Source organism: Lutzomyia longipalpis, chromosome 1 (assembly GCF_024334085.1).
Source record: "Lutzomyia longipalpis isolate SR_M1_2022 chromosome 1, ASM2433408v1".
Lineage (NCBI taxonomy): Eukaryota > Metazoa > Arthropoda > Insecta > Diptera > Psychodidae > Lutzomyia > Lutzomyia longipalpis.
The window spans coordinates 8,988,759-9,015,326 of NC_074707.1; the positions used below are offsets into that span (position 1 = coordinate 8,988,759).

The 26,568-nt window shown below is 38.2% G+C and overlaps 2 protein-coding genes across 3 annotated transcripts in view; one reads left to right on the top strand and one right to left on the bottom strand.

Annotated features, from left to right (window-relative positions):
* Positions 1-26,568, top strand: part of LOC129787507 (C2 domain-containing protein 5) — a 970,947-nt gene that overhangs the window by 261,128 nt on the left and 683,251 nt on the right. The window lies entirely within an intron of this gene.
* On the bottom strand, positions 1,506-25,863 carry LOC129787516 (vinculin). 2 transcript variants are annotated; one of them, XM_055823207.1, is made up of 6 exons: positions 25,708-25,863; positions 7,125-7,388; positions 3,461-5,551; positions 3,177-3,389; positions 2,262-2,504; positions 1,506-2,182 (listed from the first exon to the last, which is right to left on the bottom strand). In XM_055823207.1, exons 2-6 carry the CDS (start codon positions 7,179-7,181, stop codon positions 1,919-1,921), a joined length of 2,868 nt encoding a protein of 955 aa, XP_055679182.1. In that variant the 5' UTR covers positions 7,182-7,388; positions 25,708-25,863; the 3' UTR covers positions 1,506-1,918. The 2 variants fall into 2 exon arrangements, with proteins under 2 accessions (XP_055679182.1, XP_055679191.1); XM_055823216.1 differs by lacking the exon at positions 25,708-25,863 and adding an exon at positions 7,485-7,625.

Sequence of the window (26,568 nt, forward strand, 5' to 3'; positions counted from 1 at the left end):
AAAGCTCATTTAACCGAAAGAATTTGCTTTTTTTGCGAAAAATTCTATCGGGTCGGTCACCTACCCCATGGTGATGCGCCTAAATATTTTGGTCACAGCGTACGGACGGTTAAATTATAGCTTCTGTACTGCAAAAAAAAAAACTTAAAATTCTCTTCAAGAAAAATTCTTTTTTTCCCATAAATTCCTCAAAGAAATCAGTAAACAGTCACTGAAATAAAGAAAATCTAATACAGAAAAAATATTTTAGAATAAAAAATAACTTTACCTGTCCTGCGAAATCACTTTAAGGGGGGTCTCTTGGGAAAATTGGTTAGAATTTACACATTTTTAATGCTGTAATTTTTGGGGTTTTTTCTTAAACCTGGTTTTCCAATGTTGATTATATTTGTAGCCTTATTATTGAAGTGTAAGAAAATCACTTTTCGCCATCTTAGGTGCGACGCCATCTTGCAATTTTCCGATTTTTCCACAGAACTGACCTAAAACACAAAGGTAGGTTTTTCTCAGGATCTACTGTATGGATTTTGATGGGGTAATAAGCAAATGAAAGAGGAAAGACTAATGCAAATTTTGATGTACTAGAATTTTGAATTTCCACTCTGGGGCTGAGAAAAGTGCAAAAATGTCAAAAACTTGTGAACAGAAGTTACATTTTTCCACTTTTCTCAGTCCCAGAACGGAATTTCAAAATTCTGGTACATCAAAATCTGCATTAGTATTTCCTCTTTCATTTGCTTTTTACCCCATCAAAATCCATCCAGTAGATCCTGAGGAAAACCTACCTTTGTGTTTTGAGGAAAATCTCAAGATGGCGTCGCACCTAAGATGGCGGAAAATGATTTTCTTACTCTTCTATAATAAGTCTTTAAATGTGACTAACGCTTGAAAACCAAGTTTAAGAAAAACTCTAAGAAAAATAAAAACATTTAATTTCACCAGCTCTCAAAAGAGACCCCCCTTAAGCTCTTCTCAAAAAATTTCCATCAAACTCAATAAATTCTCTGAAAAAAAATTGAACACCTGGATCGACGCACGTTGTCTCTCTATTTGACTCTCCTCTTATCGCTTCACCAAAAAAGGCATCAAACAGCGAGCAAACCATGTTGAGAGGTAAGCAAACAATGTTTTTTTTTCTCTCCATGTATATTTCATTCTACTAGTTTCAAATACACATTAATTCAATGTAATATTATTTTATTATTTAAAAAAAATGCCTAAATCTATTTTAAAAACATTCAATATACATTAATCTTGTAACAATTTGGCATTAGTCGATAGTAAAGAGTTTTTGTTCATTACTAGAGAAAAAAAGTCGATTTCTTATTAGAAAAACACTTTATATTATAATTAAGTAAATTTTTGTTTTAGAAAAAAACGCATTTTCACTTTTTTCTTCAATGTTAAAAAGGTTGGCAAACTGGCAGGTATTTCGGGTTTTACCAAGGGGAGGGTAATTAATAAAAAAGAGTGGCGCATTGAGGATGAGAAAATGGATTGAGGTGTCTTTTGAACATTTTTTTTTTAATAAAAATTTTGGTCAACAATTCACATTTTCTACACAGAAAAAATCTTTTTTTTTTAAAAAAAAAAGGCGCGTGATCGTGACATATAAATGCTTTTTTATGTAATCATTATGAAATGTGTTGAAGCTCGCTATGAATGAGGTGCTGGATGAGTGACGTGAGTTTATTTTTAGTCTCGTAATAAACTGCATTCTGAATTCATTATGAAGAATTAATTTAATATTATAGAGAAGTAAAGGCACACCGATAAAAGTTTTTATTTTTTTATGAAAATTGCGAATTAGTTTTTAGTGTTGCACCATTTGTGTGCGGATCGTTTTTCTTTTAACTTTTTTTTTTTCAATAAGAAAATCTTTCGATGCTCGGGGGTCGTGTGCGGGGGCGTGCACCATTTAGTACCTGTACCAGGGTTGTCGTCTTACCCAACGAAGGCGATTATTTGTCTGATCGGAGCGGATCTTAATGCTGGCACCTTCAGCTGCACGAACTGTTTCCTTGACACTCTGCATGAGATTCTGGGCATTACCAACCAGCATTTCCGTTGCTTCGCGATCCTCATCGGAGCCCTGAGCCCCCAACATGGTAGCCTTCACCGTGGATAGGATCTTCAGCTGCGTTCCAATTGTCGGGATCCTCTCGCAAACTTGCAAAAGATTCTGCAAAAGAGATCGCAAGAAGAGATCGCATGAGATCGGCATCTTGATCACACCACAATCATCCCAGTTCCCAACTTACCGTCCTGATGCGTTTGTCTGTGCACTCCCGAGCCAATTGCTTAGCCAATCGCGTAACATCCTCCGATGCCTCAGCAATGAGTTTAGCTGTTGCAATTAATTCCCTCTTGCTGCCTTTCGAGTCCTGCTGCACGAGTTCCGAGAGTCTAGCCATAAGAACGGCCATTCTCTTAGCTGCTGCAATAATTTCGTTGTCCTTCGACGACCACTGACGTACTTCCTGGTGCAATCCATGAGCTGCGATCTGCAAAATTAAATAATAATGTGAAGTGAAGTGGAAAGAAAGCAGATCCAGATCACTGGCTGAGATTATGTCGCACTTGCTCCAGTTCCCAGATGAATGCTTCTTTAGAGGAATTAAATTAAATTCCATTCCGCTAGATTAACGTCAAGTGATCTCGTAAAAATATACTCTGGAAGATATCTTAAAGATCGTTCTACGTGATCACCTAAAGATCATTCTGAGTAATCTCTTAGAGATCATTTTGGAATATGAATAAAAAGTCATTCTACGTGATCTTTTAAAAATCACTGAGCGTGATCTCTTAAAGATCGCTTTACGTGATCACATAAAGATCACTCTACTTGATCGCCTAAAGATCATTTAAAAATATATCTAAAAATCACAGTGTGATCTCTTTGATTTAAAAAATCAACAAAAAAAATTAACAAAAAAAATTGAATAAATTTTCTAAAAGATCAAGAAACTTTTCAAACCAAAAATATGAATTTGCTTCCCTTTAACACGATCGATTGATCTAACCCTGAAAGAATGCGAAAGATAAACGATCGCGCGTATGTTTAATTGTTTCGTCACACCCATAATGAAAAATCAATAGAGATCTCAAACCAGATGGAACTGACCGCGATCAAGTGGAATAATTTTGTGAAGATCACACTTTGGAGGGTCACTTACAAGAATTGGCTGATTAGCCTGAGGAACATGCCTGAAGACTTCATCCTCGTCATCAGTTTCAGGTGGTGGAGGACGAGATGGTGGGATGTCACGAGGAAGTGGTGGCCTAGGTGGGGCACGATCGTGGAGATTGAGAGCCGACATGTCTGGCGGCTGTGGAATCTCCGGTACATGAGCCACAGCACCGTGGACATTGCGGATGCTGGCAAGAAGCTGTGAGAGAAAAAAAACAAAAAGACAAAATAATGATCGTGGGAAGATCATTCGCAAGATCACAAACTCACTTGTTTATTGGAGTCGCGCCAATTGGACGCTGCCTGAGGATCACTGATATTTGTGGCAACCACCTTGGCATCCTGCACCATCTGTGGCACACGATTCTGGATTTCAGCTGCGCACGCATTCAATTTGCCAATATATTCCGGATCTTCGGAGTTATCTGCCTCCTGATTAACAACGGCAAGGACTCGATTAGCCAATCTCGCGATCCCCGTGGTATTGTCCACCATCTTCTGCGGTTGACGCTGTCTGATGGCTTCCTCGCACAGGAAGGTGTGCTTCTGCATTTGTTCCTCTGAAGCCTTGATAAAGTCCGCTGGATCAGTAGCTTGATCGCAGTGTGCTCGCATCCTGGCAATCGTATCAGCGTATTGTTGCTTCAAATTATTCAAATGCTCCTCCGCAGCCTTGCTTCCCGGATACGTCATCCTGATACGTCCAGCTGAAATCAACTGTGGAGTCAGGGAATCAATCTGAGCAGCCGAAGCGAGCAAAATTTCAGCCAGCTTCTTATTTCCTCCAGATCCACCAGCAGCCACCATTCTACTTGTCTTTGCTGCACGATCGCTAAATGCTTGTAGAGCAGCAGCCTTCTGGGCAAAGTTCTGCTCACGTCCAGGAGTACCTTCAGGCACATTAACGGCATCCATGAATTGCTTCAGTGGCGTCCCAACATCCATAAAGTCCTCAACAACACGATTAACCACAGCTGATTGAATTTGCTTCTTAAGTTCGTGCAATTTAGCATTCAATCTGTGAGCGATCTCACGGGCTTCAGGAGTATCTCCCAATCCGGCAGCACAGAGTTTGGCAAATTGATCAGACAAGGCTTCAACTTCATCGCAAAGAGCAAGAATCTCAGCTCTCTGATGTCCTGGCAATCCTTCGGCTACTTGTTTACCTTCAGCGACAATCAAGTCGATCGCACGCTTACCTAGGCCACGATCATCTACCGTGGGATTGTTTAGCCAACGGCAGGCCTGCTCAAGACGTCCCTGAACTGTGTGAGCAGCCTGTTGGAGTCCAGCCTTATCCACCCCAATGACAGCATCGTGAACAGCGCGATTGAGATCAGTCAAACGACCACGGATCTCTCTTGCCAAGTTCTCAGCCTGTGGTGTGGTTCCCTTGCCATCCTGGCGCAGTTCACACAGAGCATTGGTCATTGTTGTGACATCTGAAGCCACTTTGCGGATTGCCGAGGCGTGCTGTGGCAGACAGCGATCAGCGATCTTCAGGGCATTCTCAACAATCTGCCTGAGCGCCTTCTCACCCACACCACCCTTGAGGGCATACGGATTGGCCAGCCAATCCATCGCAGTTTCCATCTTATTGTGAATGGCATTGGAGAGTTTCTTCAGCACCGTGAGATTATCCAACTCACTCTGATCTTCATCGTATGTTGTGAGCTGAAGCACACGGATGATCTCCTGAATCTCATCGGACATCCTTGCAGCCAAATAGTTGCGATTCTCAGCCGCTTCACCAGCACCCTTTCCATCCTGCTCCACAATATGGATGTACACCTTCATGCTGCAGATGAGGATGGGTGCGAGGATCTTCACTTGTTCCATGCATCGCACGAGGATCTCACTGTGCACCTGATGTGTGAGCTCCTTCTCACGTGCACTCACCTCCCTCGTGACCTTACTCAAGCACGGTGAGAGATCCTTGAGGAATTGCACAAGATCCTCCATTGTGTCAATTACTTCTGACACAGCTAAGTAATCGAGGACTCTCTTGCACTCCCGGATGATCTTGCGGACTTCGGACTCGTCAAAGCAGAGGAGGAGTGCTGAGGTACCCTGTAGGATGCCACGAGAGCCCTCAATGAGTTTTTTTCTAGCTGGGCCGGAGTAGGGATCTGCTCGGAGCATAGCTGAGGCCTGTTCAAGCAGCTGCGAAGCATCCTCGACGCGTGCGAGGGAATTTGGCATGTCTTGCTTGAGGATCTCGTCGTCTGAATTGTTGATCGTCTCACGGCCCACCTTCACGAGGTTCGTCACGGCGATCGAAACTGCCTGAACTGGGCGTGAGAGATCTGGCATTGCGTTGCCATCTTCGGCTTCTTCATGGAGGATGACCAATCTGGAGACCTACAGGTTTAACAAAGAAAATTATTTTTTCAGATTCTTTAAGATCATAAAAATCCTTTTAAAGAAAACTATGTGGAATGTATTTTAACATGTAAAAAAAAGGCTAAGGGAAACTACGTTAACTGGCTTTAACATAGCTTCTTAAATGCGAGCAAGCTATAATTTGATAAAACGGGTTTTTTGTAAAGGAAAATCAGGCAGCAATCTAAAAAAAAATATCCATTTTCAATTATTAATTTTATTAAATATTTCTTAAAGTTGATAACTTATTAATTTTTTGGAGCCTTTAGAGCAAACTTAGTTATCTAGAAAATTGAAAACTAGATAAAAGAGATAAAACCTCATTGGAAATGAAATCGCTGTGTATCGTTAAAATTTACATTTTCTCATTATCACAAGTTTTTTTTTAATTTTTTAGCTTTAATTTTAATTTAATTTAAAAATTTATTATTATTCTTTGCATGACTAAAGAAATTTTTTAATGGCTAAGCTGGGACTTATCAAAGGCAAAACAAATTAAATAAATAAATAAAATTAATTTGATAATTTTATGCAAAAATACGTTATATTTCTTTTAGACTAAGGGTTTAAATCAAAACTTGCTTTTTTATTTTTCTGACCTGAAAACAATTTTTAAAAAATTAAGAAATTAGAAAAATTAGGTAAAAAAGGGTTTTTAATAAGTTAAGAACGTTAAGAACCGATTGTACACGCAAAATTCTTTGAAGAAGAAAATACCCGGCTGGTCCATAATCTTCTGACATTTTTTATACATTAATATTATTTGTAATAATTTATTTTCTTTAATAATAAAATAATAATAAAAAAAAACTTCTACAAAATTTTCTTAAAATGAAAACCCTTTTTAGTCTTTTCCATAATTCTTTCACGCCATTTAAAGCCTGAAAAATCCAAATAAGCGCCATAATCCCAAATCCGTGAGAGGCATAACAGAGAAAATGAAATAATGAGTCAGAATAAATTTGATTTGCTCCAAAAGATCAATACTATTTTAAGAAAAATTATGTGGTATGTGATGATCACTTGAGCCCACAGAAGAGGCGCGCGCGCTTTTCTGGAAGATCAATCAACCTCTCGAAATTCTCCGGGTATGCAGCGCATAGTTAAAAAATCTTAACGGAATCTCCGCACTAATCTGTGATCTCTGTTATGGAGATATGTTTGGATGCGTGGAATTATAAACATTCCAGAAAAATTGAGAAAATCTCAATGTTGAAAATGTTAGAGATGCATGACAATGGATACAACCCGGCTGGCCAGGTGTTTTGTATTGAGGATTAAATTTAAATAATTAAGAAAAGGGATTTGAGGAGCGCGTAGAGTTGCGGTGTTCCCGCGGGGTCATTTGCAACATTTCCACGGGGGCATTACATCACACATGTGTGATTTGGACGGTGCGTGTGTGTGGGTGGCTGAAACCACTGATGAAACTATATTTTTAGACTGCTGACTGAGTGGAAATGGACGAAGGAGGATCGCGTGCGGAGGGCGATGCGAATTTGTATGAAGAAGCCACACCGGATGGGTGAAGACGAGCAAAACGACAACTTACCTGTTGGGCCACAGGCTCCAAGATGCTCTCGATTGTCTTGGTGTGGAACACTGGCATCGTGATTCCAGGTGCAGTAACCCCGTGTCAGCGTTTGAAACTTCTTACGAATTCTTTTTTTCTTAACAGGAAAATCCCCCTTTTAGCACGGGACTTAATTAATTGGCACTGTTTTGTACTTTTTGGAACAACTCAAGAGAAAAATGTCTATAAATAGACAGGGAGTTCACTTGTAGGCACTTTTGCTGGCGTGACTAATGCTGCTTGCTGTGCACGGGAAAAAAATATATATTTTATGCGTGTGGAGGGAAAAACTGAAGGAAAAATTGAGGCGTTTTAGGAAAAATTACTGCATGCACCGACAATTAACACCCTATTGCTATTCGCCACTATTGCACTCGTTAACTATTTTGATTGATTTAATGAAATATTTGTGGCCAATTAATTGTCAACTTTGGTGGATTCGTCTCGACGAGATTTCTGCCACTGATCGCGCACGGTTCTCTCTTTGACTCTCCTGCATTGAGCTGTGCAAGGGAGACAGCACCACATACCCGTAGCCATATTGTGTTGAGTTGCTTGCGCACGCGGGCCACAAACTCTATCAACACGACCGACCGGGTAACCCAAAAGGCGCGCAAATGGCGCCAAAGCATAAGATGCGATAATGTTGAGGCGCGACATACACACAGAGTAAATAAAATATAAATGAACATGTTGTATTTATAGAGTATTTTCATTGCCGGGCGAGTCATAATTCAGACGAGAAAATTCATTATAGGGAGCAATGTTCGGAAAACTTATGAAATAAAATAATATTTGAATTTGGCGCGCACTCGAAGTGGTGAATTCGTGTGGTGAAAATAGAGAATGTAGGGAAAAAAGAATGATTTGGCGGCAAAAATGACAGATCGGTTTTGGAAGGCAAGGAATACGGATGCAAACGTGCCTGCTCCGTAATAAAGTGTAATTTATCGCGTATAATTCGGGGAATTTCGCGAACAGCAATATTATTTGTCTTACGTAAAATGATATCCAAGCCTCGGTGGACTTTGGGAAGAAACTCGAGCAAACAACTATGTTGGGATTTGGCCATGTCTTTTACACATTACTCAAGTATTTGCATACAAACTTGACTCAGCTTTCATCTTCCACAACTCTACACATGTATGAGAAAGTTTATGTTTTGGAACTTTCTCACAGAAAGAGGGGTCTTCATTCCTCAAAGTTTGATACATTAAATTAAGCAGAAAGCTCTACTTAAAGGACTTTGTGTATACGAATGTAATGAGAAAGTTTCTGTAATTTAAATAAAAATGGAAAATAACTTTTAAAAAAAGTTTCATGTTGTAAATAACAATGAAATAGCCAGATAGGGGTTTGAGGGGTCTAAACAAGCAGTTTTAAGCTAAAAAAAAAAACATAAAATAAATTCGACAAAAAGATTTTTTAGACTTTAAAAAAAATCAAACTGTTATACTTCAAAAAATTTAAACGTTAGGCAAGAAAAGTCAAATTATATAACAAAATTGTCAAATAATATAATAAACGTAATACGTTTGAATGAATACTTCAAGAGTTAAGAGAAAACGATAAACGTAAAGAAGAGAAACGTGGAACTAAACTTAAAAAAGTTAAACTTTAAAAAAATGTCAAACTTAAAAAATAAACGTAAATCGTTAAAATTTTACAAATAAATAATCGAAAGATTCTAATTCAAATGTAATAGCGGTTAACAAGGTTTAGAACTCTGGAATTTTTAATAAAAGAATATAAATTTTTTTTCTAGAAAATCTAGAAATCATTTCTGATTACGTCTGTGTTGTACATAAAGCCCTTTAAACTATTTAACATGAATATGAATTTTATAATAAGTAAATTAATGCAAATTTATTACCGTAAAATGGGGTGAATAGAATCAGTTTTCAACTTTGAGAGGCTGTAACTAAAAACCTATGAAATAAAAGCGAAATTATGGGTCTCCCCTCTACTTTAAGGATACCATTTCACTTTTTCACGGTATATTGCTCCTTTTCGTTAATTTAAAAAAATAGTCCTGATTCTATTCACCCCACCCTGGGGTGAATGGGATCACCTATTTTATTTGCGATTTTAACGTGGAAAATCACTAATTATTGTAATAAAAATCATTTTTAGATAATTTCAATGTAATTTTAACTAGCTTAGCCAGGCTCTGATCAAATTAATGACCCTTAATCGCTTAAGGACCAATAAAACGTTATCGTCCCACAGCTCGTTTTTGAAAATGCCTAATTTTGACAATTTAATTATTTATTCAGCCCGAAATAATGCAGAACTAAGTTTTAATGGCAACTGAACATTTTTAAATCACAAAAGGACATCCTTGAGGACTAAGAACATTAAAAAGGACGAAAAACCGAAAATTCCAAAATCGGGATTTTTGGTAAAAAAAAAATGTCATACTAGAGCTTAAAAGAATCTCCAAAATATTTTTTTTTTCACGCCATTCTAGAATCCTTACGATCCTTAGGCAGTTAAGGATCGAAGGGCGACATTTTTAATCATTGCTTGTGATCAAAATTTACGATCAAAGATTTTCCCAGATTGCTGATTCTATTCACCCCAGTGATCCTATACACCCCATTTTACGGTATATAAAATATTTTTTATTCTATTTTCTCACTTCTTATTGAGTTCTCTGACGTTTTTATGCGATTTTCTAAATTAATTTCCCTACATCATCGTGAGCATCGTGAGCATAAAACAAGAAATTAAACCTCCCTAATATTAATCCGGTGAATCAGAAAAGCTTCCTCTCAATCAATTCATTCGTAATAAACTACAGAGGTATTGACTATGAAGAGCATCACGTTATTCCCAACTGAAAACTTCATAAATCCTAATTCTTTCCAGACATGAAAATGTTCTAAATCGGATTTAGAAGGGAGAAGAAAAATAGAAAAAAGTCCTCATTCTGCACAACATGCATGTGGATTATAACTCGAAGCCAAGTCCATTGGAGACGTCTCTGATGTGCAACCAAGTCCTGTGGCTACTAAACTCCTCACTTGTGAGTGAAAATTAGATTTGTGTCCATCATCCCACAACTCACGTTCTGCACGTGCACTTGAGAGAGAAAATTTATTTTTATCTTCCATTCTTATTGAGAAGTCCTCACAAAATGAATTACATTTTTTTTCTTCTTCTTCTTTTCAATCTAAATTAGTTAAGCGTTGACAGATTCAGCGACTTTTCTGCTAAAGTGACGATATAAATTGGAACGTCCTGAGCTTGACCCCAATTCACACACTACCTATATATTGCTTGATGTGTGTGCATTATAAATTTTAACACTCACGAGGAGCTTTCATGTGATATTTATGAGTGAAGCCAAATGACAAATTGCCCCACACTGGCTTCGATATAACTTTATTCCACGTGCAGTAAATTAAATTAGCAACTCTGACACTGAAGAATCCAACGACGGCAGAAAGCACATTCTGAGATCGCCTTCCCTTCATCCACCTGAGCCGACTCTCATAAGGTGAGTGTGGGGGGGAATCGGATGGGGTTCTATGGAGGGTGTTTGGAGTAGAGATTCCCGGCAAAAAATCGGGATGATCATGTGGGAAAAAACCATATGGGTTTGTTTGAATAAACCTTCGTGGGATTCATTTATCTGTGGGTACTATGCTCCTGCGAGAGCTCAAGGGGTGGTTGGTGGTGGTGCAAAAAACTGAAACTCTCCGAAAATGAACGCAAAAGCACCCCCAATTACAAAGTACCATCGACCAATCTATGCAACCCTTATGGGATAGAAAAAGCACTCGCTAGGCCATGAGGGTGGGGCTGAAATCGTTAATATTTGATTATGATGATGCCATGGCAGTGCTGTGTATGTGGAGGACTCTCGAATGTTTAGAAGGATGTACATAATATGCGGAGGAACAGACAATATTCTGCGCTATACTCCCTGCCGGGATAAATTGCCAAATTCCTCGGGGGGTTGATCCAACGGGGTGTGTGTTTGGTGTTTTTCTGGTCGAGGGGTTTGGTTAAAATTGTCTCGGAGCAAGGCGAATGTACACAAAATGCTTACCCATTAACCCGGGCAAAAAGTGTCCAGCACCGTGTCACAGATGAAATCCTGCGGTGCTGAACAAGCCTGATGGAAATTATGTACATGGCAAATGCTCCAATGTTGAGCAAATTTCATCAATGGCACCCCTACGGCGCACGATTTCATGAAGGTGAAGATTTATCGCTCCATATATAGGGATTGTCAACCCCAGAGAAAAATGTACTGGTAAGCTGACCAAGCTTACGAGAGCTGTGTTTCTTTCAGTGTACCAATTTTGTGAGAGCAAACTATAACGCAAATTCATTTAAATACGCGCAAAGTCCGAAAAAGTTGAAAAGTCATCCCCCAAGAAATCTTTAAAACGCCATATCTCGAGAACGGCTCCATAGATTTTCGAGTTTGAGCTATCGTTGGAAAGGTCTTAACCTCAACTATAATATATTAAAATATGAGGTAAATCGATATTGGCATTTTCGAAATATTCGAGTTCGAAATTTTCGAAAATTTTGATTTTGACTTTAGCGCCTCTCGCGGTCATTTTTTGAAGTTGCAATGTTCTAGACATTTGTAGGGCTTCACGAAACCTTTCATTTGCACTTGAGTTGATCAAAATTGGACTTGTAGAACACGAGATATGACATGCCAACTTTGGAAGGCTATATCTCGAGAACGGAGGCATAGATTTTCTTCATTTTTGGCATGGAGCTAGATAATATGGTCAGCTATAACATATCAAAAAACTAAGCAAATCGATAATGGCGTTTTCGAGATATTAATCGAAAACTCATCGAAAATTTTGTTTTTGATTTTTGGCCCCCTAGCAGTCACTTTTGAAACTTCGGATGTTCTAGAGAGTTGTAGGGTTTGTTGAGATCTTTCATTTGACCCCGGGTTGATCAAAATCGGTCAAGCCGTTTTCGAATTATGGTCGATTTTCGATGAAAAATTGTGGCGGCCATATTGACTAAACGGCTTGACCGATTTTCGAAAATGAGGTATCGTTGGAAAGGTATTGATGGCCCCTACAACATATAAAAATTTCAGATTTTTAGCTATTACAGGGGCTGAGATATAGCCAAAACAAAATTTTGAGGTTATTCAAAATGGCGGACGCGGGGGTGGGGGGTAAAATTTGACGTCATAATCTGACGTCTTCCAGTCGACTTTTAAACTTTGCCGTTTACCGCAAGTCTCTATCTATTACCGTTCTCTTGCAATTTAGCGTTGTACTACGGACGGACGGACGGACGGACGGCCGGACGGACGGCCGGAAAAAAAATTTTTTGGCGCATACGTTTTTTGGAATGTGGGGACCCTAATTCGTGCTCATCCCAAGTTTGAGCCCGATCTGACGACTTTCGATTTTGCTCGGTACACAAAAGCTGTGTCTGAAAGAAACACAGCTAAAATATCATCTCCTCCATTGCACTGAGGGTCAGTGGAAAATTCATCTCTTTGGCATTTTGCCCTTTACCCTTGAGAGGGCATGCCCTCGGCCGTCTCTGTGGCAATTAATAAAGGAGCAGCTAATCAGAAAGCTTCATTATAATTTATTGGATCACCTCAGCCGCACCTCAAAGCTCAATAATTTCTTGTATTTCATTTTTCATTTATTCCTTTCTCTCGTATGTGCTCAAGGGAGCTTCTTCAGCATTACTGACCAGTTTTGGAGCAAAAAAAAGCTTGAAATGCAAAAAAAAACCTCCCCAAAAAAAAAAAAAAAACAACAATGATTTAATCCTATTAATCACAGGGAAAAGAGGACAAAACATCTGGCATCTGTAGCGAAACAATGATGCAGAAAAATCGCGGGATTTGAGGTTGATTGTGTTTACAAACCACCCACCCACTAAAACTCTCAGAGTTGCACTCTCTATGCAAATAAGGACACCCATAGAGATTCATTTGATCCGTGAGCCCCAATTCGTACAGTTCATCGACATGAACGTGAGTGGGATGCACAAGAAGAGGGCGAGAAAATTTGTAGTGAGAGCCTCTGGGGAGGAAGAGTATATATAGCTGCGAAATTACTCTATTGTCTGCTGAGATGAGATTTCTCATTGCATGGTCATATTTTCTTCCCTATGACTCCCTGAATCATTTTCCATTCACACGACCCAAATACTTATATGAGGTAGGGGTGGATTCCTCCCTCACCATTCTTCTGATTCATGACGATATGCCCTCACCCTCATCATGGGGTAGTTACCCCTAAGGAAGTGTCTTTCTGGAAGTCGTGCTACTGCCCGACTTTCCTTCATTCTGGCTATACCCAGAGGTACACTCAGAAGAAAATTAACCGGGAAGAATATTCCAGAAATATTGGAAAATCTTAAGAAAATATTTTTCAGAATGAAAATTCAAATAGTAAAAAAAAATAAATGTAAAAAAAGATTAAAAATAAATATTTAAATATTTAATTTATGTTTGAATCGTTTGAATGAACCACAAAAAGAATTAATAAAAATCATTCAGAGAAGATAATTTTAGCAAGAATTTTGTTCTAAGATTTTTTTTTTTAATTTGAAAAGAAGAAATATGTTTTCCTTGAGTGTACACTGTGTACACACTTCCTGGAAAAGGAAGCTCACAATGGGGGAAAATGGGGGAAGACGGGGAAGGCTTTATCACTGCATGAGGTTCATGAGATCACGACATCAAGTGAATGAGGATTCCCGCATCTTTTGGCCATTTTTCAGCCAACCCTCCCTTCTTCTTCCATCTGTGTGATGGGATAAATTCCCCCAGGAGGCATCCTCCTTGAGGGAGAGAGACAGAGAAAGGACAGAGAGTGTGAATGGCTACAAATTCACTTGACATGGCAATCGTCATCGTTATCAGTCTGCAATGGGGATGAAATTTGTTATTGTGGCCATTTCACGATAAATTTCACTGGAAAACTGTACGTACAGTGACCCAAATTGCATGAATTTTCTTGAGAATTTTGTATTATAAAAATCCCCCCACTCACTGCTGAAAAGTAATCGCGATTTCGTGATAAAACCTGAAAGCTTTTCCTTCTCAAAGAAACTTTTAAAGCAACACAGATGCACCGCAAACTTGTAAATAATATAATTTTCTTTGAGAAAGTTTCTCGGAATTAATTTCGTTTTATAGAAAATAAATTTAATAAAATTTAACAATGTAAAACTTCATTGATTTCATTCACTATTGTACTGCTTTTACTACCACAATGCGCCTGAAGGTATGCACATTTTATGGAAGTCAATTTGTTTGCTTCTATGCATAAAACAGTGTTACTACAGGAAGTTTTATTTAGAGTTTATTTCGACATAAGAGAATTGAAAAAAATAATATTGAAAGAGGAAAGAAATGATTTGTTGAGAGACGGTAAAAGTCATCATAAAGATATGTTTATGTAAAAAGCCTGAAATTCAATATGGAGCTATATTTTCAATTTAATCGATTAGCCTTTGTCAATATGTCGAGACGAAAAGGATGAGATATTGTGAGGACAAAGACCCCCAAGTGAAATATTTGATTCTGAAAAGAAATTTGTGATTTGTGGTACTCATATCGAGGAATATGCCTTCGGGGACATTCATATAATAAACCTTTCAAAAGGGAATATTTTATGTGTGTCTTCCTCTGGAAGATAAACAAACAGTAAATAAGAGAAGGTTTTTTATGCTTTTTGATTTGTTTAAATTGAAAATCTCCCAATAAAGTCCTCTATTTAGCAAAGTATTTAACTAGAAGGATTTTATGGACATCTCTTTCGGACTGAGGGATTTTCCAAAGAGCACCTTGGGGTAGTTTCTGGTGTGGGCGTTTGACTGAGAAATTCTATTAGCACGAATGGGAGTATTCTGATTGCAAAAGTTCCGTTTTGGTGACAAAATATCCGGGAGAACAAATAGAAAGTGCATCTCCAATGCAATTTCGCTTCAAGCATAAAATGCTCACCCTCTGATCTCCCTTTGTTCGCATAAATCAACCTCAATTCCATGGATTTTTTTATTTAAATTGAAAAAAAAACGCATTTGAGCTACCTTTTTTATGAAATTTAATAGCCGGCAATGGAATAATATTTAATAATTCACAGCATTGATTGAAAAAGACAATAAATCCCCAATCAAAACGCAAAAGAGGGATGAATGGAAAAAAATTCACCCCACGAGGAATTAGTGGTTATATATAATTTTAATAAATATTCAATGATGCAGGAAGTACTCGAGCGCAGGCAAGGGCATCAAATCTCTACCACCATCCCCCACATCATCAATTCCCGCCCAACAGGGGGCTGTGTGTGTGTATATAGACTGTTTCAAAAAAAAAGAACCACCCGCGAGAGATGAAATTGACGCAATAAAATCTGGAGTGGAAACGGGCAAAAAAAATTTCATTTTAATACATTTTACGATGGCAGCTGAAATGTGGCTGCAGGAGAAACCGGAGATGTTCTAATAAAATTGAAGAACATAAGAACAGCAATATTTTTTATTTCGTTTAACTTGTGTCACCACAATTTACATATATTCGCAATTCCAATAATCTCAAATTACAATATACAGAGGGATGCGAAAAGGTGGATGGGCGAAATGTGGGAGCTCTTACGTCGAAAATGTAATGGATTTCCAAATATCAAATGCCATTTCCGTCGATTTTTATTATATTCCACCCAATTCAGCAGACGCACAGTGTTTGGGAAAACACACACAGAATTTTCTTCTCTCTTCGGGGGGCTCCTTTTATTCAGCACATTGCAAATTCTTCCCTTTGCCACTGTCTTTTCTATCACGCAAAAAAGTGCCATGACTTCCGTGTGGAATGCTCTCAAGATGCTTAACCTTCTAGAGTTGAGAGTTTTCTAGATTATGGTTTTCTTTTGGAGCTTTTTCCTTTCTTTTTTTGTTAATTTACTTGCTTAATGGAAAATTATTTTTATTTATTTATTTTACAATGCAAAATAATCTTAATTTATGAAGGAGATCAAATTCAGAGCTTTTTGAAAGCTTTCGGCGTTAATTATATCGTCTATTTTTTTTAATTTTCAAAAAATGGCGAATAAACAATACTTTTTCAAAATTTTATAATTTTATAAAGCTTTTCTGGAGCTTTGGGCATTTTTGTTGACTTCAGAAACTCTCTGATTTGATTGAATCTATTCTGACGAAAATTCTCTAAAAAATTCTATGTACATACAAAAGCTTTAATCTACAAAACATAATTCTCAAAGCTCTCCCAACTCTGTTAAAGGAAAACGAATATAAGGAGAGAGAGAGTCCGGGATCTGTGAGGAAAAGACACCGCCTGACGATAATCCCAAGACTCTCTATAACTGAGACAATACTCCTTATTATGTGAGTGGGCGTGCAGTGGCAGCTCATATTCATTTAAAAGTCAAAAGTCGTGAGTGGCAGTCAATTCCACACTGGATTTTTGGGCGGAATACAGTATGTGGGGTGAGAGCTTTTCAAGTGCGAGAGAGCTTCACTACCAAATGTTCAATCAGCAACTTTTTCGTGTCACACTGTTTTGGCTTCCTGTCCTCCTTCGCTAAAATATATGGCGGGTGCGTGTATATTTTGTGCTGAGGGTGGGGTGAACTTTCCGCAGCAGTTGATGTTTATTGTTTTCGAAATCGTTTTATAGAAGACCATTTGTATTCAAAATAAATTTCATACAATGACAGACGAAAATGCCGTGTTACACCCATCCCCACTCAAAACCACCCCCCAGACGCAACCAACCCAAACCCACCACCCTCTTTGACAACACACTCAAAATTTCCCGATGAAATGAAAGTTTCCTGCGAAGAGGATGTTCACCAATTGGGCGTATATGTGTGGGGAGGGGATTCTAAAACTATGGGGACACTCAACCCCCTGAATGTTTGCAAATAAATCCACCCCATACTGGAGTTTATAGAGAAGAATTTTTCATTTAGTCCTCCGCGCGTCTACCTCGACTGCGAAGGCACTCCATGTGAAGAGTTGTGTTCACTCCATGGGAAAGAAATATAGCTGGGAACCCTTCATATTTCTCCAGCACGCGACATCGCGGTGAAAGTCCCCGAGTGTCGTTCATCAGCAAGACAAATAGTCCGCAATAATTCTTCCTGATCGCATATTACAAAACTCCCTTACTCCACACATGGTGAAGTGAGCTTTAGCACACTCGCGATCCTCTTTGGTGGATTTGGAGAGAGCTTATGTGGCGGGAGCTATGAGAGACTTTTTTCCACATGCAATTTAAATGTGAGCTTCTGGTCTCGCGAGAAAAGTGTCTGGGTTAATTTGTTCATTCCCTAAAGGGAGCTTTTTGGATTGCAATGAACATATTTTATGATATATATTTTTATGAGAATTTTACACGAAAGTGCTTAGCTGGAACTTTTAGTTGTTCTACTACTGAAGTATACAGTGGAGTGCCTCCATAACGAACTTCTTGTTCTTTATATTGAATATTTTCTAGATTTTTTAAAAGAAATGTTAAAATTTTGGTAGAAAGTGCTTAAAGATTAAAACAAAATTTGTATTCGTTATAGAAAACTTTGTTCGTTAATAAATAAAGCTTTCCCAACTTTACGAATTTATAACCAAATTCTAGCTTCTTTATCAACAAATTTCACAAAGAAAACATTTATTTCATCCCCTGCACTTCGCAGCACATACCCACAGAATTAATTCCACCCGCACCCGTGTGCCAAATGCCACCGAAAGATGATGATTTTCCACGCATTTGTCACTCATGATGGATTTACTTCTTGATGAATGAGCAAAGACGAGTTAATTTTACGTGCTAATTTGCCACGTGGATGGATGTTTCAATTAGAATTTCCACACAATGTGGAAAATTCAACGAAAATCCACAACTATATTTCAATCAGCCGCAGGGATATTTCTACACTCATACCAAAGGGAATCAATTATACGTTGTGATCGATTGGAGCGTCATATACGCTAAAAGCGGGCAAAGGTAACCTAACTCCCTACCCCAAAGCTATCCCAATTCCTATTTATCTGCCACGATACATCGTTTAATTCCAAAATGAGGACATTGGAGCAAATTGCGTGCAGATCGATGGAGCTCTAGCTGAGGTAAATGGTCCATGGTAGCAAACTCAATGAATAGAATGTTAGAAGGTTGATAAATAGATGATTAATTCATGCCATCATCCTCTGTCTAATCAAAGAGACAGAGATAGTGAAAATTTACACAAATTGCAGAAATAGAATACAAAATTAAGCTACTTAGTTTGGTTCAGAAGCTCTAAAACGGATATTTTGGAATATTAATAAGTCAAATATTAATGATTCGTTATGTAGTGCATCTACTGTAATTATATAAAAGTAATTACATAGAAAGCTTTGAGCTAAATAATAGAGCTTTTTTCCTAGGTTGAATTGGGAATTATCAGGATGTCAATGGGACTTATTCTGCACTCCAATGTGCACGCGTGGGTGGTGACGTGGCCCACATCAGTTTGCGTGGGAAAATGCACACGGACAGTGGATCCATGGGCCATTATCTTTGACAGGAAGATTATGCCGTCATTGGGTGTGGCATTCACACGCGAAACAACCACGGTACCCAGGGATGGTCCGCGACAATCGTGTGTGAATCGCAATACATATTAACAAAGGACTGGCATAAATCAACGTCACATCTCTGCAACATTTTACTACCATTGGGGTATATGGATGATGGATTGATATACGATACAACTGAATGGAATTTCAATAGATCCCATACTTTTGCATCCTCCCACCCTGCTCATCAGGATTCTTTTGTACTCTGGAACTGTCTCGCTATTTGCAATGCGTTGAAAACAAGGGACTTGTCACAATTTAAATGGCAACATTGAGTTTAGAGAGGAAAGATTAAATAACTAAAATTAGAAGTATTTTGTTGAAATTATGAGAAAATTTTCAATAATTTTAAACTTTTCTCATATTTCTATCTCAAATATTCATCTATCAATTCCCAACATTCCTCGTCTAAGCACAAGAAAGCATAAATACCATCTGCATTATGTATTTAATTCTCCGCAGAAACCACCCTCGCCTCCCAAGAAGGGGAATAAAACAATTCAAGCAACTTTATTGGAGAATAGTTTGTGGATAATGCTCTTCATGTGGGAGTGGGGAGCTTTCGTAAAGCACGCTGACTTAATTAATGCCTCAATATGTGATCTATTTGCCACTGAAGCTGTGCAACTTTTATCCTACTGGAATGATACATAAGTTGCATGTTGTTGGTGTTGGCTAAAAGCTTCTTTTACCACATTGCCCCCAAATTAAGCACAAGCGCCATACCTCTAGTGATGGGGAAAGCTCAGCCACGAAAGTTGTTTTATTTTTTGACACCACCAAGGGGATGAAACAACAAATTAATTACTCAATCGATTCGAAAGTTTCACCTCCTCCCGAAAAACCCCCGAACGAAGCTCTCTCACAGCTCAAGTGTGCGACTTTAATGGCACACCCCTTACCCGATGCTACACTATGGGGATTAAACTCATCTCAAGTGAAATTGATCCACAATCCACCCCACCACCTACCCTTATAGCCATTTGAGTCAATGTGCAACCATGCTGGATATTGTAATAAATTTAATTACCCCTCTCGGAGACACCCAGCTTCAAGGGAAAATACCATAGATAGCAGGAAGTTTTGTCTCCAACTACTATATGAAGATATTTCGCATATGAAATTCGTGTTGATTAAATACATGCGAGAAGTTCAAGTTAAAGTCGCCCCAATTGCATTTGCTCCACAAACAAACGGGTTTGGGGGATTTTCATGAGAGCTTTTGGGACTTTGAAAGTGTTGATTGGCGCCTACCATAGTGTAAAATTTTGCTCTATACGGAGAAGTTTCCAAATTAAAGATTAATATGTCAAGAAAACAGTGACCAAGCTAATATGCTTGAGCTTTTAAAAGCTAAAGACTTTCAGCCCCTCTGCTTTAGAATTCTTTAAGCCACTACAGGGATGAAATTATTTGGAAATTTTAAAAGATCAAATTAATGCTTTTAAAAGATTAATGCTTGGAAAATCAATAGTTTTAACCTTAAGGTTTGACCTTAATTTTCTTTCAAAATTAGTTGGTGTTCCACTTCGTGGCCAACACCAAGTATTGTAATCGTCGGAAAAACCGGCCACCTCAGATCGGGTTCAAACTTGGTATGAGCACGTTTTAGACATCCCACATTACGAAAATGGTGGTGGAAAATTTTTGATCCGGCCGGCCTGCCGGCCGGTCGCCTAAACTTTGCCTTATAACTTTCGAACGGTAAGAGATAGAGACTTCCGGTTTGAAGTTTTCTATAGAAATATGGGTGTAAAATTTCATTTTTTCGCATTTTCAAAATCCAAGATGGCCGCCGTCCGCCATTTTGAAATACTATCAATCACTTCCCTTATAGCTAGAGGTCTGAAATTTTAGTATGTTGTAGAGCTCAGAGAGACGTTTTCATCAACAATTCATACTTGACAATCGGTCAAGCGGTTTAGCAAATATGGCGGCCTTAAGCAAAAAGTGTTTTTTCGATACAACTCGAGAACGGCTTGACCGATTTTGATCATCTTGGTATCAAATGAAAGGTTTCAAGAAGCCCTACAACTGTATAGAACATTCCAAGTTACAAAAACATCCGCAAGAGGCGCTAAAATCAAAAACAAAAATTGCCTAACTTTAAGAGGCAATATCTCCCAACATCTGTTATAGATTTCCTTTAAATTTTGATATGTTGTAGCCTGACTCAATATCTGTCACCAGTCCGAAAATGAAGAAAATCTATGTCGCCGTTTAGAAGATATGGCCATTTGAATAATTCTTGCATTTGAAAAGTTCTAAGAACCATATCTCTTGAACCGCTTGTCCGATTTGACTCAACTTTGTATCAAATTAAAGGTTTTGCAATTATCTACAACTTTCTAGAACATCAGAAACCTCTAGAACCATTCCTTCAGGACGAAAAATGCGAAAAACTGTTTTGGTGAAACAAAAATCCGCCATTTTGTGTTCTGGAGGTGACCTTGAAAATTATTGAGATATATGTCAAATTATAGCTTATTTCAAGACCTTTCCAAAACTAGTCATGAAATTTCTGTAGGTGTTATAGAACAAGAGATATGACAATTTTTATGCATCAAATTGCTGAATTTCACTAAAAAATCAACTTTGCCTACTAATATTGTTCACAAATAGTATTACAACGCATAAACAAACTTCTACACGTTGTGGGACACCAACTCTTATAACTGGACGCGTTATGATTGACTTTTCTTTTGAAAAACTGAAAGAAGAATTTATCACGATAGTTTAAAGATTTTATTTTAAAAAGATTTAAAAAATCCAACTGGTTAGGGAGTTCAGAAGAAACCGAAAAGTATTAATCTTGTAACGTTTCGGGTCTGTCTAGTGCCATCATCAGGCCTTCAAATAAATGTTTCAAAAATCACTGAAATTATATCTTAAAAAATTCAATATACAGCAAAAAGCTCAATAAATGTGACAAGAAATGTTGAAATATATTTTTTTAGATCTTCCCACCATCATTTCAACACCGTGAGATTGAAAAATGTTTGCCAAGAACGTGCTGCTGATTTCCTTTTATGGCATATATACACTGCAAAATGAACTTTTCATGGGGCGAAAGCAACTCCATCGTGACTGTATTTACTTTCAATTAGGGAAGCGTGACGGAAAAGATTATCTGCGACATCTAACAAAACTTTCCACCCCCATCTCCCTGCTCGATGGTGACTGTTGCGCCTCGTCGCGACTTCCGTGGGAAAATGAGGGTGGTGGGTTGGTGTCGAAATGCGGAATGGGGTGGCTAATTGAAATTTAATTGCAATAATATTTGCGGACACTCTGTGCATGTTCCACATCGCGTGTTTCACCATGCAAGAGATAATAAAAGGCATTTTGAGGACTCGCGCGCACCCCCCATTCGAGGCAAACACAGTGAAGACATTCTTCGGCAAGTGCCATGGCTGAACAATAGGAGCACCCGAACAATCCTTAATTGCAAAACAGACTGAGAAATGCACACTAGAGGCACACAAGTGGTCGTGTGAGCTTTTCGAGACTCGACAAACATTTTGCAAAATTGCATTCCTCACATGGAAATTTAGCTCACAGAAGCGCAGATGAAGTGCCCTTGTGCCATTTTCCCAAATAAACTCACATAGGGGAGAGCGGGGTTAAAAAAGTCACTTAAGGGTTTAGAAAAAGCTCAAAATATCATATTTCCCAAACAGATAAAGCGAAATGTATAACTCATTTCTTTAGGAAATTTACTGCCCTACAACTCTTTCTCAGATCATTTTGTTCTATCTAGCTAGGAAATATGATATTTTAGGCTTTTTCTAAACCCTTAAGTGACTTTATTAGCCCCGCCCTCCCCTACACACAAAAAAGGCAGCTCACCATTTAGTTCCATGTGAAAATGCACGTGGAAGAGCCCCAGAGTGGGTTGAGAATGGAGATGAGGGAAGGCGTTGTGAAAAAAGGGGTGGGCATATGCCATTTATAAATTACCTTCTTGCCTCGGGAAAACTCACTCACAGTCAGTCCCTGGAAATTTTCCTGAGCATTCTAAAAAGTCATTTTTCAGCAGCAATTCATGAAAATATGACTCCAAACCGCATTAGTAAATTAATTCTTCGTCGTTTCTCGACGAAAAGCTCCCCGTAAGCACCACACCCACAAATGTTTTCGCGGGGAAAAGAAAATTCCTCGTGCTCACTCATCAAATTGATTTCTATGGCGAAGCTTTCGAAAGCAAATGACGAGGAATTTTTCTTTGGAGAGATATTTTACAATTATTGGAAATCTTAGTTTAGGAGAGAGTGATACAAATTTATAAAAAGCTATTGATTTTTTTTTAAATCCTTTTCATTAATAAAACTATCGTTTTACTGCATAATGAATTAAGTGGAAAATATGGCTTAAAATTTTTTAATAAAAGGAAAATTCTTTTTAAAAGAAATTCAATTCAAACAATCCTTTGATCACATGTATTTTAACAGATTTATATAGAATACCTAACTCGAGAAACTAACAAACTATCGAATTTCTCAATTACATTCCCCTTTTGTGTGTAATACCTCACGGGAACATTTCAGGTTCATTTCAGGTGGAAAGTGTTGAGTAAATTTGTGAAAGTTTCCCGAGATAGAACCAACTAATCAGAATCAATCTAACGTAAAATGGAATGTGGATGAGTATAACTATATGATGAATCATTTTGGCCAAAATACACACAATTTTCCGACACATATCTCAAACTTTTCCATTAGTTCCATACTTTTCTCTCAATGGTCCACCATTTGCCGTCTCCCCCGCACACGTGTTCCCTTCACCGCACCCTCACAGAAGTGGACGCATAAAGCGAGAAATTGTACTTTGCAACCCCTCTCTTTTTTTGTAATAAATTGACAACAATTTTTCCTAAAACTGTTCCTGAAAGGTACGAAAATAGAAAATAATAATAGCTTTCAACGGAGGGGGTGAAACTTTTCCTCATGACATCATTATGGTTCGTGGATGAAGGAAAACAGCCACGTTGAGTATTTAGAGAAGGAGTTGAGCTTTTTTTCCGAGAAAATTTCTTATTAATTTTCCACCCCCTAGTGCGTGAAAAAACATCCCCGTGGCAGCTTCAGCACTTAAGTCAACCACGTTTTCGATCTGCATAATTGCCTTGGCACATAATTTGATCCACCCTCGCTAAGCTCTCTGCGGGTTTATCCCACACTGACACTTGACCATCGAGCCTGTCTCAGTGACGAGCGTGTGACAAAGTGGTGTCACTTCACCTGCTGTGTGCTCCCCGCAATGAGATTGTCCAATTAAAAAACTCATGTTTTAATTTCAATCCCCCTTCGGTTAACGCATTTCATACCACCACCCCCCACGCGGGGACCTCTCTTTCCTACCCTCATGGTGTGCTTGACAAGGGTGCCCGGGCGTGACTGAGTGACAAAGGGCCAGGACAGCGCAACCGACAAATGAGACACGAGGGAATGAAATTGACTCCCGCAGCATCATCTCACTGTCATGGTTCCCACGCCGCCGCCCACAGAGGAATCTATCGAGCTGTGAGGCTTGCACGGAATTAGCTCCATTTTTCATGTCGCCAGGCCTAATGATTATCATTCTGGCGGAAATTGGGGGTGTCACGCCGCTCTCCCCATCCTACATCCATGCCCACCACCCCATACTGTGGCCACAAACCAAATCCATATGTTGTGGGTGGATTTGGATGAAGTGCGAGAGCCATGAGATCTATAGCATGGCTAAAGGAGATTGTTGACAGAAAAAATTTGTCCTTCCACGAATTAATTCTCCCCAAGAAATGATACCATTTTAGCAAAACATTTCACGCTTAAGCAGGTAAAATAAATATAAAGGTTGTACAAACTCGAGAAAATGCGGGATTGACGAATTTATCACCATAGTAAATAAATAAATTGCAAAAAAAAATTTCTGGGAGTATTTTTTTTTAATCATAATCTCTGAAATTAATAAATTAAACTGAATCTGATCTGTAGAAAAGACGCAGAATACAGAAAAAAAGTCATAAAAATTATCTCTCGAAAATGATTTAGCAAATAAATGTTTTTGAACTCCTTTTTTGATTGTATTGCAGAATAAATCACATTAAATTTTTATGATCCATTGCTATTATGGGGAAAAGATAGGAAAAATTGTATAAAATTGATTTAGGAGACGGAAAAATCATTCTCAGAATCATTCAATATTTCCTTTAAAAAATATTTTGTGGTACATAATTTTGAAAAATTATTACGAAATTGATTTAAAAAAAAACCTTCATTTTTATTTTTGTCCAAAAAACACAAATTTTTATACTGTTGAAAGCTTTCTAAAATATATATTTTTTAAGGGAAAATTGTGGAAAACTAAAAAATCCAATTTTTCGTTTAATTCTAAAACCGCTGTTCTAGAAAAAAAATACAGCAAAGAAATCTCAAAAGTACTTATATCATGAAATTTTCTACAAGATTCTTTTTATTCCAAATTTTAAATAATATTTCACACCCTTCCCTATAATTAAATAAATGTACAAATAAATAATTAAAAAGAAAATTTAAAACCTAGATTAATTATTTTAAAACCTTGTTTATAATGCTTTTTTTGCTTTTATCAAATTTTTTTAAAGCCCCTGAAGTAAGAGCTTTCAGCCCCTCAATTTCCGGCATTACGTAGCGGGTGGAGGGGGAGAGAGATGTTCTGCGCAAGTTATGTTTATTTGCAATGTCACAAATGTGGGAAAATCACAAATTATCACATTGTTTCCACACAACCTCTTTAGCAACTTCAGCAATGCTACATCGTAACTGAAATTGATGTGCATCAAGTGAGCTTTTTATGGTATTTCAATAGGGTTTGTGAAGCTTTCGCGTAAAGAGGACGTCCGAATGTTTTTGTGGCAGAAATATATTCATGTAAACAATGTTGTATGTTGGATAAAATCAGGTCACAAAGGAATGAGAAAAAAATTGAAATAAAAAAGCTTTCTTACCTCACTTGTGGGCAAAACAGCTCATCACACTGTCCCATTTGCACCAAAGTTACGTGTAGGAAAAATTTGCAAAAATGAGGTAAATGGGAATAAGAAAAATCACAAAAGAGCCACGAAAAAAATTTCACTATTTTCCCCTTTTGCTGGAGAAAAGTCAGCACTACTGCTGGGAAATCTCCTCTTGACACACTGACGCGGGATGAAGTCAAGACGCATGCCCCAAAATGCCGTGATTCATCCAGCGAAGAATGCCGGGAAGAGATGTGCGGCCTCAACCTTCATCGGTGAAAGGTGTAGGTAAACTTTCAATGTCCTCGCAGTTTGGAAATAAAATATATGTTTAGCAACATTTGCAGAGAGCCCCAAAATACATACACTTTGGTCCTTAACGTCCTTCAGCATACATATATAGCTATTTTCAGGCAATGTGGTCGAGTAAATATTTTGGGGCAGACAATTTTTTTTTCTTTATCCATGTTTTCCGCATATATGGAGGAAAATCCACCTCGTCCCACCCACCACGGGCATTGCTAAATAATTATCGAGTACATACGAGTGGGAAAATGTGTGGCGAGGGCTCCTTTTTGGGAGGTGCTGCCTGGGACGGAGTGAAGGGGTAGGTTTTCTGTGTTTATGGGGTTGAATTACATTCCATGCAAACACACGACGCTCTGTGGTGTGGTGTTAATTATTTGCTTTTCTGTTGACAACAATACGAAATCCCCAAAATGTTTAATGCAAGCACGTTCACCGTTTTATGTCCCACCGCTACATGGCGTTCCCGGTGCCAGGGTTCTCATATTACTCACCCTGAAGTCAACACCCACCTCACTAAGAGCACGCAATTGCCAAATGATGCTG